This window comes from Liolophura sinensis, chromosome 6 (assembly GCF_032854445.1).
Source record: "Liolophura sinensis isolate JHLJ2023 chromosome 6, CUHK_Ljap_v2, whole genome shotgun sequence".
NCBI classification, from domain to species: Eukaryota; Metazoa; Mollusca; class Polyplacophora; order Chitonida; family Chitonidae; genus Liolophura; species Liolophura sinensis.
In genome coordinates, this window is record NC_088300.1 from 41,811,148 (window position 1) to 41,824,996 (window position 13,849).

At 37.5% G+C, this 13,849-nt stretch overlaps 1 protein-coding gene across 3 annotated transcripts in view; it reads left to right on the top strand.

The window, feature by feature from the left end:
* The first annotated feature begins 5,018 nt into the window (after positions 1–5,018).
* Positions 5,019–13,849, top strand: part of LOC135466576 (1-phosphatidylinositol 4,5-bisphosphate phosphodiesterase delta-1-like) — a 31,808-nt gene continuing 22,977 nt past the window's right edge. For all 3 annotated transcript variants that reach the window (XM_064744129.1, XM_064744130.1, XM_064744131.1), the window contains exon 1: positions 5,019–5,134. In XM_064744129.1, the coding sequence (XP_064600199.1) occupies positions 5,107–5,134 (28 nt within the window). In that variant the 5' untranslated portion in view covers positions 5,019–5,106. The remainder of the gene's footprint in view (positions 5,135–13,849) is intronic.

The following is a 13,849-nucleotide window of genomic DNA, read 5'->3' on the forward strand; positions in this document are numbered from 1 at the left end:
TGAGAAGTACTGTAAACATTACAGATGTACTGGCTGAGTGCGAGAAGTACTGCATACATTACAGATGTACTGGCTGAGTGTGAGAAGTACTGTAAACATTACAGATGTACTGGCTAGTGTGGGAGAAGTACTGTAAACATTACAGATGTACTGGCCAAGTGTGAAAAGTACTGTAAACATTACAGATGTATGACTGAGTGTGAGAAGTACTGTAAACATTACAGATGTACTGGCTGAGTATGAGGAAGCCTACTGTAAGCATTACAGATGTACTGGCTAAATATGAGGAAGCATACTGTAAACATTACAGATGTACTGGCTGAGTACGAGGAAGCCTGCTGTAAACATTACAGATGTACTGGCTGACTATGAGGAAGCCTGCTGTAAACATTACAGATGTACTGACTGAGTGTGAGAAGTACTGTAAACATTACAGATGTACTGGCTGAGTATGAGGAAGCCTGCTGTAAGCATTACAGATGTAAATGTACTCTTAGAGTATGTGTATGCATATACATTACAGATGTACTGGCTGTGAAGAGAATAAAAATTATGACTGTATAAACTTGATATTTCAATTCATATTTGTATAATTGGTGCTGTACTATTGATCTGAATGCTAACAGGGTATCCAAGTGTGCATTGTATTACCAAACGTACTATGGGGAGAACACATGGTAAACCTGAACATGGGTGCTGGTTAGTCTGTAAGATTCACTGATGCAAGTAGTTTATGATAACTCACATAATTTGATTACTGTCAGCATCCAACTGAAACAGGTTTTCAGTATTGCATTAAATTATCAGGAGTACAACAAATGTACCGAAAGAGTGTTTTTATGAAGTGTACTGTAAACAATGCATGGAACTACAACAGTACGATAATATTACAAGTACTGTAAACGCTATATGGTGCTGGAAGAGTATTATTTGAAGTACTGCAAACACTACATAGCATACATGTACGTGGGAAGGTCTGCCAAGGTGCATACGGTCGTGGACTTCCCTTGGTTTCCTCCGACCATGATACTGGCTACCATTTTGCAATGTTCTATGGCATGAAACGTCAGTCAAATGATTTGGCATTACACTGTACTGCGAGAGTATTGTAAGTTATGTAAAGATTGCAGTCCACTGGATGAGTATTGTGTGTACTGCTATTAAGTGCTTCACTCTACTCCTGTGACACTCTGGCCGTACGTGGCGAGGTCTCCAGCAGCCAGCGGACGGTCGTGGGTTTCCCTCCAGCTGTGTCACGTCTCCTCACATGCTGTCTAGCGCCTGGGTTGATCAAACGAAAATGTCAACTTTATGAAAGCGTTTACATTTACGCGGTGATGCCTTGGCTTCTTTATTATTATCATTGAACTCATGGACAACAGTGAGTCTAAAGCAGAATATAATAGATCGAAATCCAGTTGAACTTCGTTGAATACTTCAAATCCATCTCCTTAATCATTTGTCTACCCAAAGCAATCCAGATCGCTACGGTTGTCATTCGTAATGCGAATTTACCCATCGCTCGTTCCGCTATGATGTCTTGTCTGTCTGCTACAGTATGGTTTCCTCTGGGTTGCTACCGGGGCCAATACCACAAACGCATTTCTGACTTTAGTCAAAACTTTAAACATTGTCACAATGTTTAGTTTTCGGTAATGGAAGATGTAATTTTGACACATTTTTCTTGATAAAACATTGATGAGGTAGTTAAAATTTTCATTTACAGAAAGAAAGGGAATTTATTTACAGGGAATAATAAAGTCTAAAATCATATTTCAAATTTTGGACTGAAGTCAAAATTGGCTTTGTGAAATCGGCCCCAGGTTCATCCACCAACATGACTTCCGTGATAAAAGTAAAAAATTAAGTCGATCAGTCAAACCAAACAAATAAATCAATAATCGACAATGATCATTCCCAACGGTGACCCAGTTCGCAATGCTTCACCGCGGGAGATCTGTGCAACAGTTGGTGTTGCGTGGGCTTAGTATCAGAACTATCTTGAAATGTGCAGCCATGTGTGACTGGAGCTCAAAGATTAGTCACGTCTTCATTTTGGCTGAGCCACTTGAACCTTCTGCATATAAACATGTTACTTCAAGTCACTCAGAAATGTGGTTATTTTGTAGACGGTGACCAACGCACAATATATCACTTGCCGCGAATGAACTCTGTGGTCAAGAATATTTAATACGGTCTGAATATCCCATACACAAAGAAACCATATGAGTACTATCTGCTTTCCAAAAATGAACAGCCTGTACAGAATTTTCTGAACGCTCTGCTTCGTATAACTGACTGTATTTTCGCATAAACCCGGGGGCTATATGGGCTTTATATACACTGTGCAGATTATCATCGCAACACTTATATATAGCCTCTATAATTTTGATTACATCGATGTCTTTCCGGTATTATTGAAAACTTGATTGCTTATCTTAACATATATACAGGAGATCTTTGGCAAAAGAATCCATATTCGATAATCAAGTCAAATTTTGTGTATTTTAACATAGCAACGTGAAATCCCAAGCATACTTGCATACACATTTACGAAAATAGCTCAAATTAGCTTATAGCCTTTCAGTAAGTGTCAGACGCCGACATGTTCTACTTAGTGTTGAAATAATTGAAAAAGTTACAAGAACCGCTTTATAAATTTCATGAACTTTAATACTGATTTTGAACGGTATAACGCGTGCGCAGATTAGACTGGTGTTTTATGAAAGGTAATTCTTTGGGCTACTCTTAAATAATAGCAAGGCATCGAATGGGTTTGCGCCGAACGATTTTATGCCAAAAATCTCCAGCATAGCCTCAAAGTTAAAGGTCTTAAGTGTGTTTTTTTTGGTGTTTTTTTCTTTTCATTAAAGGCCTAGTACTTTTTGAGTTTTGTAGCGAACGGTGAATGTGTTATTGGAATCTCTGGCGTTTATTGCTTTATTTATTTGATTGGTAAATTTATTACTGGAGTCTTTGGTGTTTATTGATTTATTTAGTTCTTTGTTTTACTCCGTACTCAAGAATATTTCACTTATGCGACAGTCTCCAGCATTATGGTGGCTGGCGTTTATTGACCTGGAATTCCATTAAGCTTGATGATTGTTGTAAGAATATCTCTGACGACGCCATTTTCTGGTAAATTCACAAATCCGTCTCACACACCTTGTATACGATATCACGGTATAAATCTATACTTACAGTACCAAAAATGGAAATTGAGGGAACCGTGCAGAGCCCGGGAAAACATTTCCTTCATGTCTTATAGCACTTGCCAGACTTCCTCAATACGGTAACGGTTCTCATAGCGGGCGACCTAACTGCCCTTGATTAAGATCGGTGGCCACGAATGACGGTAACCAAAACCTCTGTTTCTGGTAAGGCTCGGCGAAAATGGGCGAAGGTATTGGTTATCATTACATCCCGTGCTGGGCTATCTGTTGTCGATTGCAGAATATGCTGATATCAGAAGTGACACCTTGGAGTTATAAAGACGTTTCACTTGTGTCTGACTACCATGGATTATATGCATGGTTTGAGTGCAAAAATAACCGTAACAAGAAGTCCACGTTGAGCATCAAGCTACAAATATAATTGTAAAATGTCACGCGCATGTATTATTTGATGTTTACAAAATTCTTAATTTTAAACTTACATAATGACATCCTACATGATTCAATTAGAACACGACAATAATGTTGTTAAGAACGGGGCGGTGGTAGTTTATGCACATTGCTATGTAAACTCACGGGATATTGTTCAGTTTGTCTGTTGATGCAGTGCGCACATTGCACTACAACTCTATATTCCACAAACTGATTTGTACAGATTAAGGCCTGAATTCCATGACTGGAAATAAACACAATTAAATCTAATACACATGTATATCGATCATGGATGTCAGGACTTCTCCTTAAGTAGATGAATTATACTTTGGTGAACTAGTGTACACGAGAGCTATATACATTGTCATTGTTTACCATGATGGACAGTACTGATTAGTGATGGGCAGTAATCATGTAGAACATCCATTAGTTTGTGAACTGATCTCAAATACACCATCAATCTGTTTGATCTTTGATCATATTTGCACAAGTTTATTAAATGGTAATCAGTTCACCAAAGGCACGACAAAACTTGTCAATATTTACATTGATATAAGTATTAATAATTATTCATTTAGAGATCACTTTTTATAGTCAGTGCAAATATTTGCACAGGTTTTGTCCGCTGTGCTGGACACCCGTCCCCAAACTGTTTAGTACAACTGGGCTTCCGTATATCTATTTACAAAGTACACTGTATGCCCCTCTACCCCACACGACCTTATGCATGCAGTTAGCGCTTATGCACACGCAAAGTTGGACTGAAATACCCCCCTGTACTTGTGGCATACAGCAAACTACAGTCCGTCATTAAATGTTCTGTTTTTGCTCATGACGACCTATCCCCTATATGTATATACTTAAGAAGGTTATAATTCGTGTTTATACGGAAAAGGTATAATACATGTACATACACGTTCTGAGAAAAAGCTCAATCGAGCTTGAATTGTCAGCTGTTCCTGACTAAAGCCAGACGGTATCCTATTAATTAATCATACTAGAATATAAATGACTCTCACATTATTATAACATAAATATGACACTGCAAGGAGACTTAACACAATATTTATATGTGATCCGTACCTTCATGTACTTGAACAATAATTAAGGCCTTCAGGACATGTCCAAAAATCTTGAGGTTAAACGTATTGAATACACAGTCTTCTCTTAGGCTATAATAAGTGAGGGAAGTGACAAGACTTAAACAGCCTAAAACATTTATTTAACCCTTGTAAGTGTTAAAACCTTTCGATGATAGCTTTATACTGAGGGCTATGGTAAACATTTGGCAAGTTTTGAAACATTGCCCCATGTACGACACTTGTTTGGGCTCACTGTCAGACCGGCTTACGTGATTGGTCACGTGACCCGGCTAGTCGACTACAGCCTTGCCGGAGCTATTTGCACACTTGAGAAGCCGAATGGGTTAGACTGGGCGGTGGCCCAAAACAACTACAGAACTTCGTTTTTCCCGAGTTTGTTGTGGTAGAGTACCACCAACATGGCTTCCGTGTCACCGTTACCTGACAGTAAGTACATTTTATGTTTTCAGCTGTGTCAAGTTTTGTGACGATCGGTTAGTTGAAAACAATAACTTTGAGCTTTGAGGCATTCTTGTGCGTAAAGAGCGCAGTGACACGATCGAGGCGATGACAACACAGACAACTTCAGTACTAGGGCAGGTCAAGAAAACTGCTCCTAGCACAAGTGGTTACGGCCAGTCAACGGCTATTTGGCGGCAGGATTTCGTAGTGTTGTGGAACAGTTACACCTTTGCTTTTCCTTGTCCCTTCAAACAAAGTGCAGTACATTCATTACCTCTGCACCGCTACTTACTTTTACACGTTGTCGACTTACTGACGTAGGCCTATACTGTACACTGTCCCATACCCGCCATTCGGAAACAGCCGATTTAGCCATCTCTTGAGATCGATGGTTTACGCTTGAGGCTGTTACATTCACATTAAGGTGTACAGTTGGCTTTACATTCAATGACTTACATCGTATGGACCAAACATATATCTTATATCCATTACACTGGTGTCTGGGACGGTGGCTTCGTTTAAGTCATTACAAATGATGAGCTTTTTCACGTCTGTTTATAAGATTTCAAATAAAGGGAGTGTTCACTACACACCTTTATAAATGTAGAAATGCTTTGTCTGTATTTTGTCTGTGCTCGAAGTTCTAATGAAATTATGATCAAGAGAGGTATATAAGTAAATAAGTAGGTATAGGTAAATAAGTTAGGACTTACCTGTATGAATGAATAAATACTTTATTCATTTACCATTCAACATGTGGAGTATGTACTAATATGAAAGTATTATTTTATGTTGTGAGTCTTTAAGTATGCTATAGTTCAATGAAAAACAGTGTGGTTTTCATTTATCAGATCGTCAGATATCACCACGATCAACATTTGGGTTAATTGAGCTATTGTATGCTGATGAACAAATGACAGTGTAGAGATGATACAGAACTAAATGTCTAAAGTGTAACCGAGTTTCTGTGAAGTTACCTTATGGTATACAAATCCTTTGATGTCGGGAATTTGTTAAATACCAACAGCTGATTTCCTGCTCAGTGAAAAGAGAGAACAGCTTATCTCTGTACTTGTATTTATGTTAAAGTTATGATAAATTTATGAGTTGTACATTCATGATACAACTATATGTAATGTATACATATACGATCAATGATTGGAAGTAGGAAGATTTATATGCCTTCCAGCTGACAGTGGTATGATAAATACACATTTAATAATTGCTGTCAACCTAGTGAGAAATAATAGATGCCAGTACGTTGAAAATAATTATGAAGGAAAAATAAATATCAGGATGAAAATAAATAGTGGTACATGCACCATGAAATTATTGTTGTAGTCGGTGAGCATGGTGTTATTTTGTGTCGCATGTTTATAGTTTGATATTTGATCATTTGTAGGATGTTGAGGTGCATAATTGTTTTCTGGTTTAGCGTAACATTGTGTGTGGCATAGGTTTGCAGTCTGCACATGGATGTGTAATAACAGCTATGATAATGCAAACTACATGTACGTCTTACAAAATGTAGCGGCAGTGAAGAAAAAAAGATTGTCAGGCTTGTTATCGATGATGCATGGATGTTATGTGTACCTTAAGAGTCAAACATAAAAAAAAAAAGATTGTGGTGATCAGCAGGGTTGTCTGGCTAGGTTATTAATAGATGTCTCAGGTATGAATTGATCCTAACAAAGATAACCGAGCCTTCGCAAGATTATGAACATATGACTTTGTAAATTTGATGCCCGTTACCTTGGTAACGTTTATGTGGCTTTGAACGTGTTATTTGAGAGCCAGAATTGTTGTGAATTAAACTTAATTAAACTTGTTTAGGAATTGTATATAGGCTTTTAGTCAAAGCTGATAGAAAAATATAAACGTGTGCGCTGAGTTCATAGCTTTATACATTTATAATGCGACTACTTTCATTTTAAATAAGAATATTCAAATACTAATGTGTAACTGAACTATATTGATGTTTTTTTCTCTGCATACAGGTTTATATGTAATTTATTCTACGACCCTGGGGAAAAAATTTAATGTTGTAATAGTAGTAGTTGTGTTTTTTATGAAAATATCTGCAGTTTAAAAACCAGTCCAAACAGGGTTACTGTGGGGTAACTAACAGCTCATTAGATAATTAAGTAACAGGTGTGTTGAATACAAGGGCACAATGACTTTAACTAAAACATCACATGGTTGATATTTACATATAGGAAAATCAGGTGCTGGGGGAGGTAACGATTTTTCTCAATTTACATTCATATTTCCTCAATTTCAATAATACGGATACATTGTTACTAGATAAAATTTGTACTAGATTAAAAATGGGTTGTTTCCGTCAGTAGTATGGCTTGAAAAATTAAGATTTTGTTTTACTATTAGTAAACTCATTGAAAGAGGATATTGCACAGGTTTGTTGGTTGTAACAGTTGTGTGTTAATGGCTGTATGGACTGAGGATTGGGGGTGGTTGGGAGTTTCTGTTAAATTTGTAGGCGGTAGAGCCAACAAATACCAAGGGTGGGTGGTATTGTAGCCATAGTGTGGGAGCAGAATGCCTTAATGCTGGTGACCTTAATAAGTACTACACGTATTTACATGTCAGTCCATTCATCAGTGTGTTGAATCTTATACCTGTACTGAACCTAAATAGTGTCAAATACTCTAGCTGAATAACACTCAGCAGCCTGGCAAAGCATGTGGTACATGCACTTATGAATATTCATGAAGAGATATGTAAATTGCGATGAGATATTTATAACCTAGTCACTTAGGGTATGCCAGGCTTAAAAGGGTTAAAGTCTTATGATGATGCTGGAAAAGGCCAATGAGTACAATCAGTATATATCCCATATCTTTTTTGTCACAGGGAAATGAATGTGTAATATGTGCTGTCTTCTCTATTCTGATCTGTGTAATATAAAGTCTATATGTTTGACCTATATACTGATGCATTCATGAGCACAAATGTACTCAAGTATGTGAAATCCCCTGTTAGCAAAATGAGAGTATTTAAGCATAGAATATCCTTTAAAAGGCAACTTTTGTTATTGTGCATCTTTTGGCATACTAGAAGGAATTTACTTTGTATGTATATGTTTTCGTCGTCATATGACTGAAAAATTGTTGAGTACGATGTTAAACCCCAAGCACTCACTCACTCACTGTATGTATATGTTAGTGTAGATTTGCTATCATTATGGCCTAATCTAAGCTTTAACCTTTATAATCAGTTTAACTGACAATGTTTCACAAATTCAAAAGTCTAGAGCAAAGTTTTTACAGCTGTGGGTAAGTAGCCTCTTAGAATATTGAGCGGAAAAGCTCAAACCATTCTGTTCAGTTTGAAGTTTTAATTTTCCTTGAACTTAGTGTTTACTTTTTTGTACAGTTTTATCTCTGGTCAACTTGAGTGGTATCCCTGAAGTTGGCTGTTATCTACGGAAATCATGAAATCTATGGAGTTAAGTCACTGTCAAGTCAAACCTAAACCTTTGGGACAAACATTTTATATGAAAGCATTCAGTAACTAATGAAGTTAGCAGGAATGTTAGAAAAACAGTTACACTAGATTACATTTAAATAGGTCACCTAGCTTAAAGCATAAACATACTTGTGGAAACACTGGCATAAAACCTTATACACATGTTAATTATAGGAAACCTGTGTATAAAAGTTGCCTGACAACTTTGTGTTTATCTGTGTGTGCTGTTTTTAACACCCATCACTGTTTGAGTTAACTTTCTGACTTTCTGACTATATTGTATATTCTACTGCTGTGACATACTTAACGATCCTACATGTATATAGCAGAGTAGCTTTACATCACTGGTGTCTACAAGACGCTGGGATGAGAGGGCATTTTATGGTTATTTTATGAAACAGTAATCAAATATTTTAACAATGAATCTTTTTTTTTTTTTCAGTATAATTGTTTTTATACAAATGTTATATAAAATTTTATGTGAGGTATACATTTATGTTCTGTCAAAAATAGAGCATTATGTTTGTGGTTTTCTAAGCCCTAATTAAGTTATCATCTGCAGTATAGTAAATTTGACAACTTTAGGCTGTTGTGACAAGCATCTCCATCTACATGTATATGGAAGGATAATTGCTCAATATGTACTGCTGTAATCTTATCAATGAATGTTAATTGAATCGTCACTAACACAGAGATCAGCTGTAACTATAATATATAACCTGTATGATACTGGCCGGTCAGTGCAGCCGAGTACCTTTAACTCTGACTGCATTACCCCCTTGGGCAGCAGTGGTGGGGTGAAAAATGATGGCGTGTCCTGGGGCTTTGTGCACATGCAACCACCACCATCAGCTTGATTGGTGGGTTGTCATTAAACCTCGCACAGGGTACATGGAGCCGTATGTGCTTATAATAGTGAAGACCGTGGGGAACTGGATTTCTGACTGATTGGCTTATGTGTGATGATTTGTCTGATTGATGGCACTCTGCAGTTGGCTTCTCCCTCCTTGGGGCATTTAGGGGCAGCTTGGCAGAAGGCATGCATGTTACAACAACATCACACTGCATACATCCACATGCTGACAGATCTTCTCTCAGGCATTTTTAACTGATGCTCTGTCTTTTCAGGGTTAGATGTAGGGCCTTTGTGTGTCCGTAAAATGGACGCTTTAAAAAATCAAAGGAATTATTTGTTTAAAAAGCCAAAGGACCCTTTTTCAAACAATCAAAGAAAATTATTAAAATTTGAACTTGGGTTTATTTTTCATATTTCATATCATGTATTTCATATCAACATCTTCATAACAAGAAGGTTTGTCTGCCTAGTGGCACTGCTAAAATCTACATGCAGAGGTTAACCTTAGAAATATTGTCTAAAAATTGACAAAAACAACTGATCAGAAGAGTTTGAATGAATGGCACAATAATGGTGTGACAGAAAGGTGGTGCCAGGTCGGTTAGCGGCCGAAAATGTGGAAAGGCCGCAATGTGCGGATATGTAAAAAAGCAGAAAGAAGACAGTAATCAGATGCTAGATTCGTTGTTTAAGAAAATTCAGTCTACAAGGCGTGATAAAACACCAGATACCAAATTCATACATCTGTCATTTTTTTTACATACACATTTTTTGCATACCTTCTCTTTGCTGGGTCATGTTTTTTTTTTTCAAATAAGGGCACAACTTTAAAATCTTGGATATAACCCAACTGTAATACATATTGTTAACATGTTATCAATGACAGAGCTGTAGTAGCCAGTTCATGATAGTAATTGTACATTTGGACCTACATGTATTATGGTTGATATTTGACCTGATTTATGACGCAAGGGTTGCAAGTTCGAATCCTACTTCATCTAAAGGAAACTTTGTGACCAAGTTTGTTGGTTGAGGTTTTTCACCAATAATGTAACTTATGGTTCTGAAACTTTTAAGATCCTCCGGTAAGTTGTGATCCTACGTGTGCAAAATTGGGCAAAGTTTTTTGTCATTTACCACACAGGCAAACAGGCATTGTTCAAGATTATTTCCTACTTCAATACCATTTCATGTACCTGTACATGTAGCCATTAATACAGCAACAAACTTGCATAAGTACATACATGTCTAATGGAATGTCTGGCAAAGCATTGTGAAGATTGCTTTATTAACTGCAGTACAACTACATGCACATACTTAGTAGTCATTGTTTTAATTAAAATCCTTAATCCTTTAATTAAAATACATAACAGCCATTGTTCATATGAATGACTGACTTTGTTGTTAAATGACCCCTCTTTCAATTTTACCAGTTCATTATTTGTTTACGGTAAAAAGTAAACATGGTGTATCCAACAGCAGCCATCAATTACGTGTTTAAATCATGTCAGCAGAGACCACATTAGCCTTTGTTATTAGAAAAGTGTCTCGGTTATTTGATCGCTCCATTCTGTTAAAAGGTCACCTCCCTTTGTTACGAGGTGATCAGTCTGCACTGTACATGAACTTCAGTGGTAATGAATTCAGAGTAGTGTGTATGATCTGCAAGTGGACAAGCCTAGGTGTAGTTCACTGAATAGGTTGTTGTCAGTTCTCTGGTGTGTTATGATATCACATACAGTGTAGGTGTTTCAGCATAACAGCTGATAGAGGCGGCCTGAGGGCTTACATGTACCAATAAATATTAGTATTGTCACTTGACCTGTCTATCACTTCTAACACATTGGGAAATACATAGACACCTGCGGAAAATTAGCATCGCCCAGAAGCTGTGGGGTTAGTTATTTATTTGATGGTTGGTTTATGCTCAGGAATTTTACACCGGAGTGCCCAGGGTAAACTAAGCCCACAGCCGCCATTGAATGTTGTTTGTCAACATGTCTCTTTGAATGATGAAAGATGTAGAATGCATGTTGGGCCAGGATTACACTCACCCTTCCTGGCATCTTAGCATCCCTCCCCGCTCTGCTGTTTTTTATAACAATAAATAAGAGTGAACCTGTTGTGTTCTAGACTTGTCTGAGTGATGTACCCAGAATGAATCTAGACTTGTAATGGGTGATGCACCGAGAATGATTTCCGTACCTTGTGTTCTAGACTTGTAATGGGTGATGTACCCAGAATGATTTCCGTACCTTGTGTTCTAGACTTGTAATGGGCGATATACACAGAATGAATTCTGAACCTTGTGTTCTAAACTTGTAATGGGTGATGTACCCAGAATGAATTCCCTACCTTGTGTTCTAGACTTGTAATGGGTGATGTACCCAGAATGAATTCCGTACCTTGTGTTCTAGCCTTGTAATGGGTGATGTACACAGAATGAATTCTGAACCTTGTGTTCTAGACTTGTAATGGGCAATGTACACAGAATGAATTCCGCACCTAGTGTTCTAGACTTGTAATGGGTGATGTACACAGAATGAATTCCGTACCTTGTGTTCTAGACTTGTAATGGGTGATGTACCCAGAATGATTTCCGTACCTTGTGTTCTAGCCTTGTAATGGGTGATGTACACAGAATGAATTCCGTACTTTGTGTTCTAGACTTGTAATGGGTGATGTACACAGAATGAATTCCGTACCTTGTGTTCTGGACTTGTAATGGGTGATGTACACAGAATGAATTCCGTACCTTGTGTTCTGGATTTGTAATGGGTGATGTACACAGAATGAATTCCGTACCTTGTGTTCTAGACTTGTAATGGGTGATGTACACAGAATGAATTCCGTACCTTGTGTTCTAGACTTGTAATGGGTGATGTACACAGAATGAATTCCGTACCTTGTGTTCTAGCCTTGTAATGGGTGATGTACACAGAATGAATTCCGTACCTTGTGTTCTAGACTTGTAATGGGTGATGTACCCAGAATGATTTCCGTACCTTGTATTCTAGCCTTGTAATGGGTGATGTTCCCAGAATGATTTCCGTACCTTGTATTCTAGCCTTGTAATGGGTGATGTACCCAGAATGATTTCCGTACCTTGTCTTCTAGACTTGTAATGGGCGATGTACACAGAATGAATTCCGGACCTTGTGTTCTGGTCTTGTAATGGTGATGTACACAGAATGAATTCCGTACCTTGTGTTCTAGACTTGTAATGGGTGATGTACACAGAATGAATTCCGTACCTTGTGTTCTAGACTTGTATGAACTTCATTCATCTATACATGTTGATATGCACATGTGTACACTTACAGCTGTGTATGAATATGGTCGGAAGTAAGAACTTGATGCTTCCTATAACATGACTAGTACAAGCATACAGGTTAATCTCTCATACCTATAGTCTACTTGTGAATATTATGTACAGGCTAAACAATACATGTATAAGAGGTGGTGACCTGCGGCACAGATTTTATCATAAGACCCGTGCGACAGATCCGTTAGCTGAGAGTGCACTGCAATGTGATGAGTAGAGTGCTCTTCATTTAAAGTTTTCATGCCTTTTCAGGACTGTGGTTTACCACTTAATGATTGCCTATGACTAATGTACAATTATCAGCATTGTTTACAGTATGTCCTTTCTATTAAGGTGCGGTTGCATTTTATTTCCACAAGTGTTGCCACTTCATTAGGTACTCCATTCATTGTTTCAGTTTGCGCACAGATTCGTGCTCCGTGTAACATGCAACAACATCGGGGTCATATCTAGAAATAAAGTGCTGGTTCCGATCCAAAACTGTACAAGGGACTCATTGTGCATAAGGAAATTTTATAAAAGGCATCTCAAAATGATGCTTTCGGGGAGCTTTATGAACAAAATTGGTATGAAGATTTATTGGTAAACTGTCATATTTGTGTTTAATTAACTTGTTTGTTTTAATAGAGCTTAATTAGTTTGGGTGCCCAACCACTGATGTTAGATTTAAAACTAAATTTCACATTCTTGTAAATAGTCACAGGCCCATCCATAAGTTAGGATTGTTTTATATAAATGATTATAGGTAAAGGTATGTGATCAGCTGTGCACTTGTGTGGGTGGTGAACTCATATGTACTGTGTACATGTAGTTACACACATGTACATGTAGGCTACATGCAGGAGTGGCCACACCCATTTTGTACTTTACAGGTTCGTTGTATTTTATTGGACAATATAATGCTTGAATACAGAGTGGCTAGAACCCCAATCAAATACGTGTAGATGTAAGTATTGCCAGGTACAGGAAATAGTTGAAAGAAACGTCTTAAGGTGAATATAAGAGTTATTCATATTAAAAATAATGTGTAAGT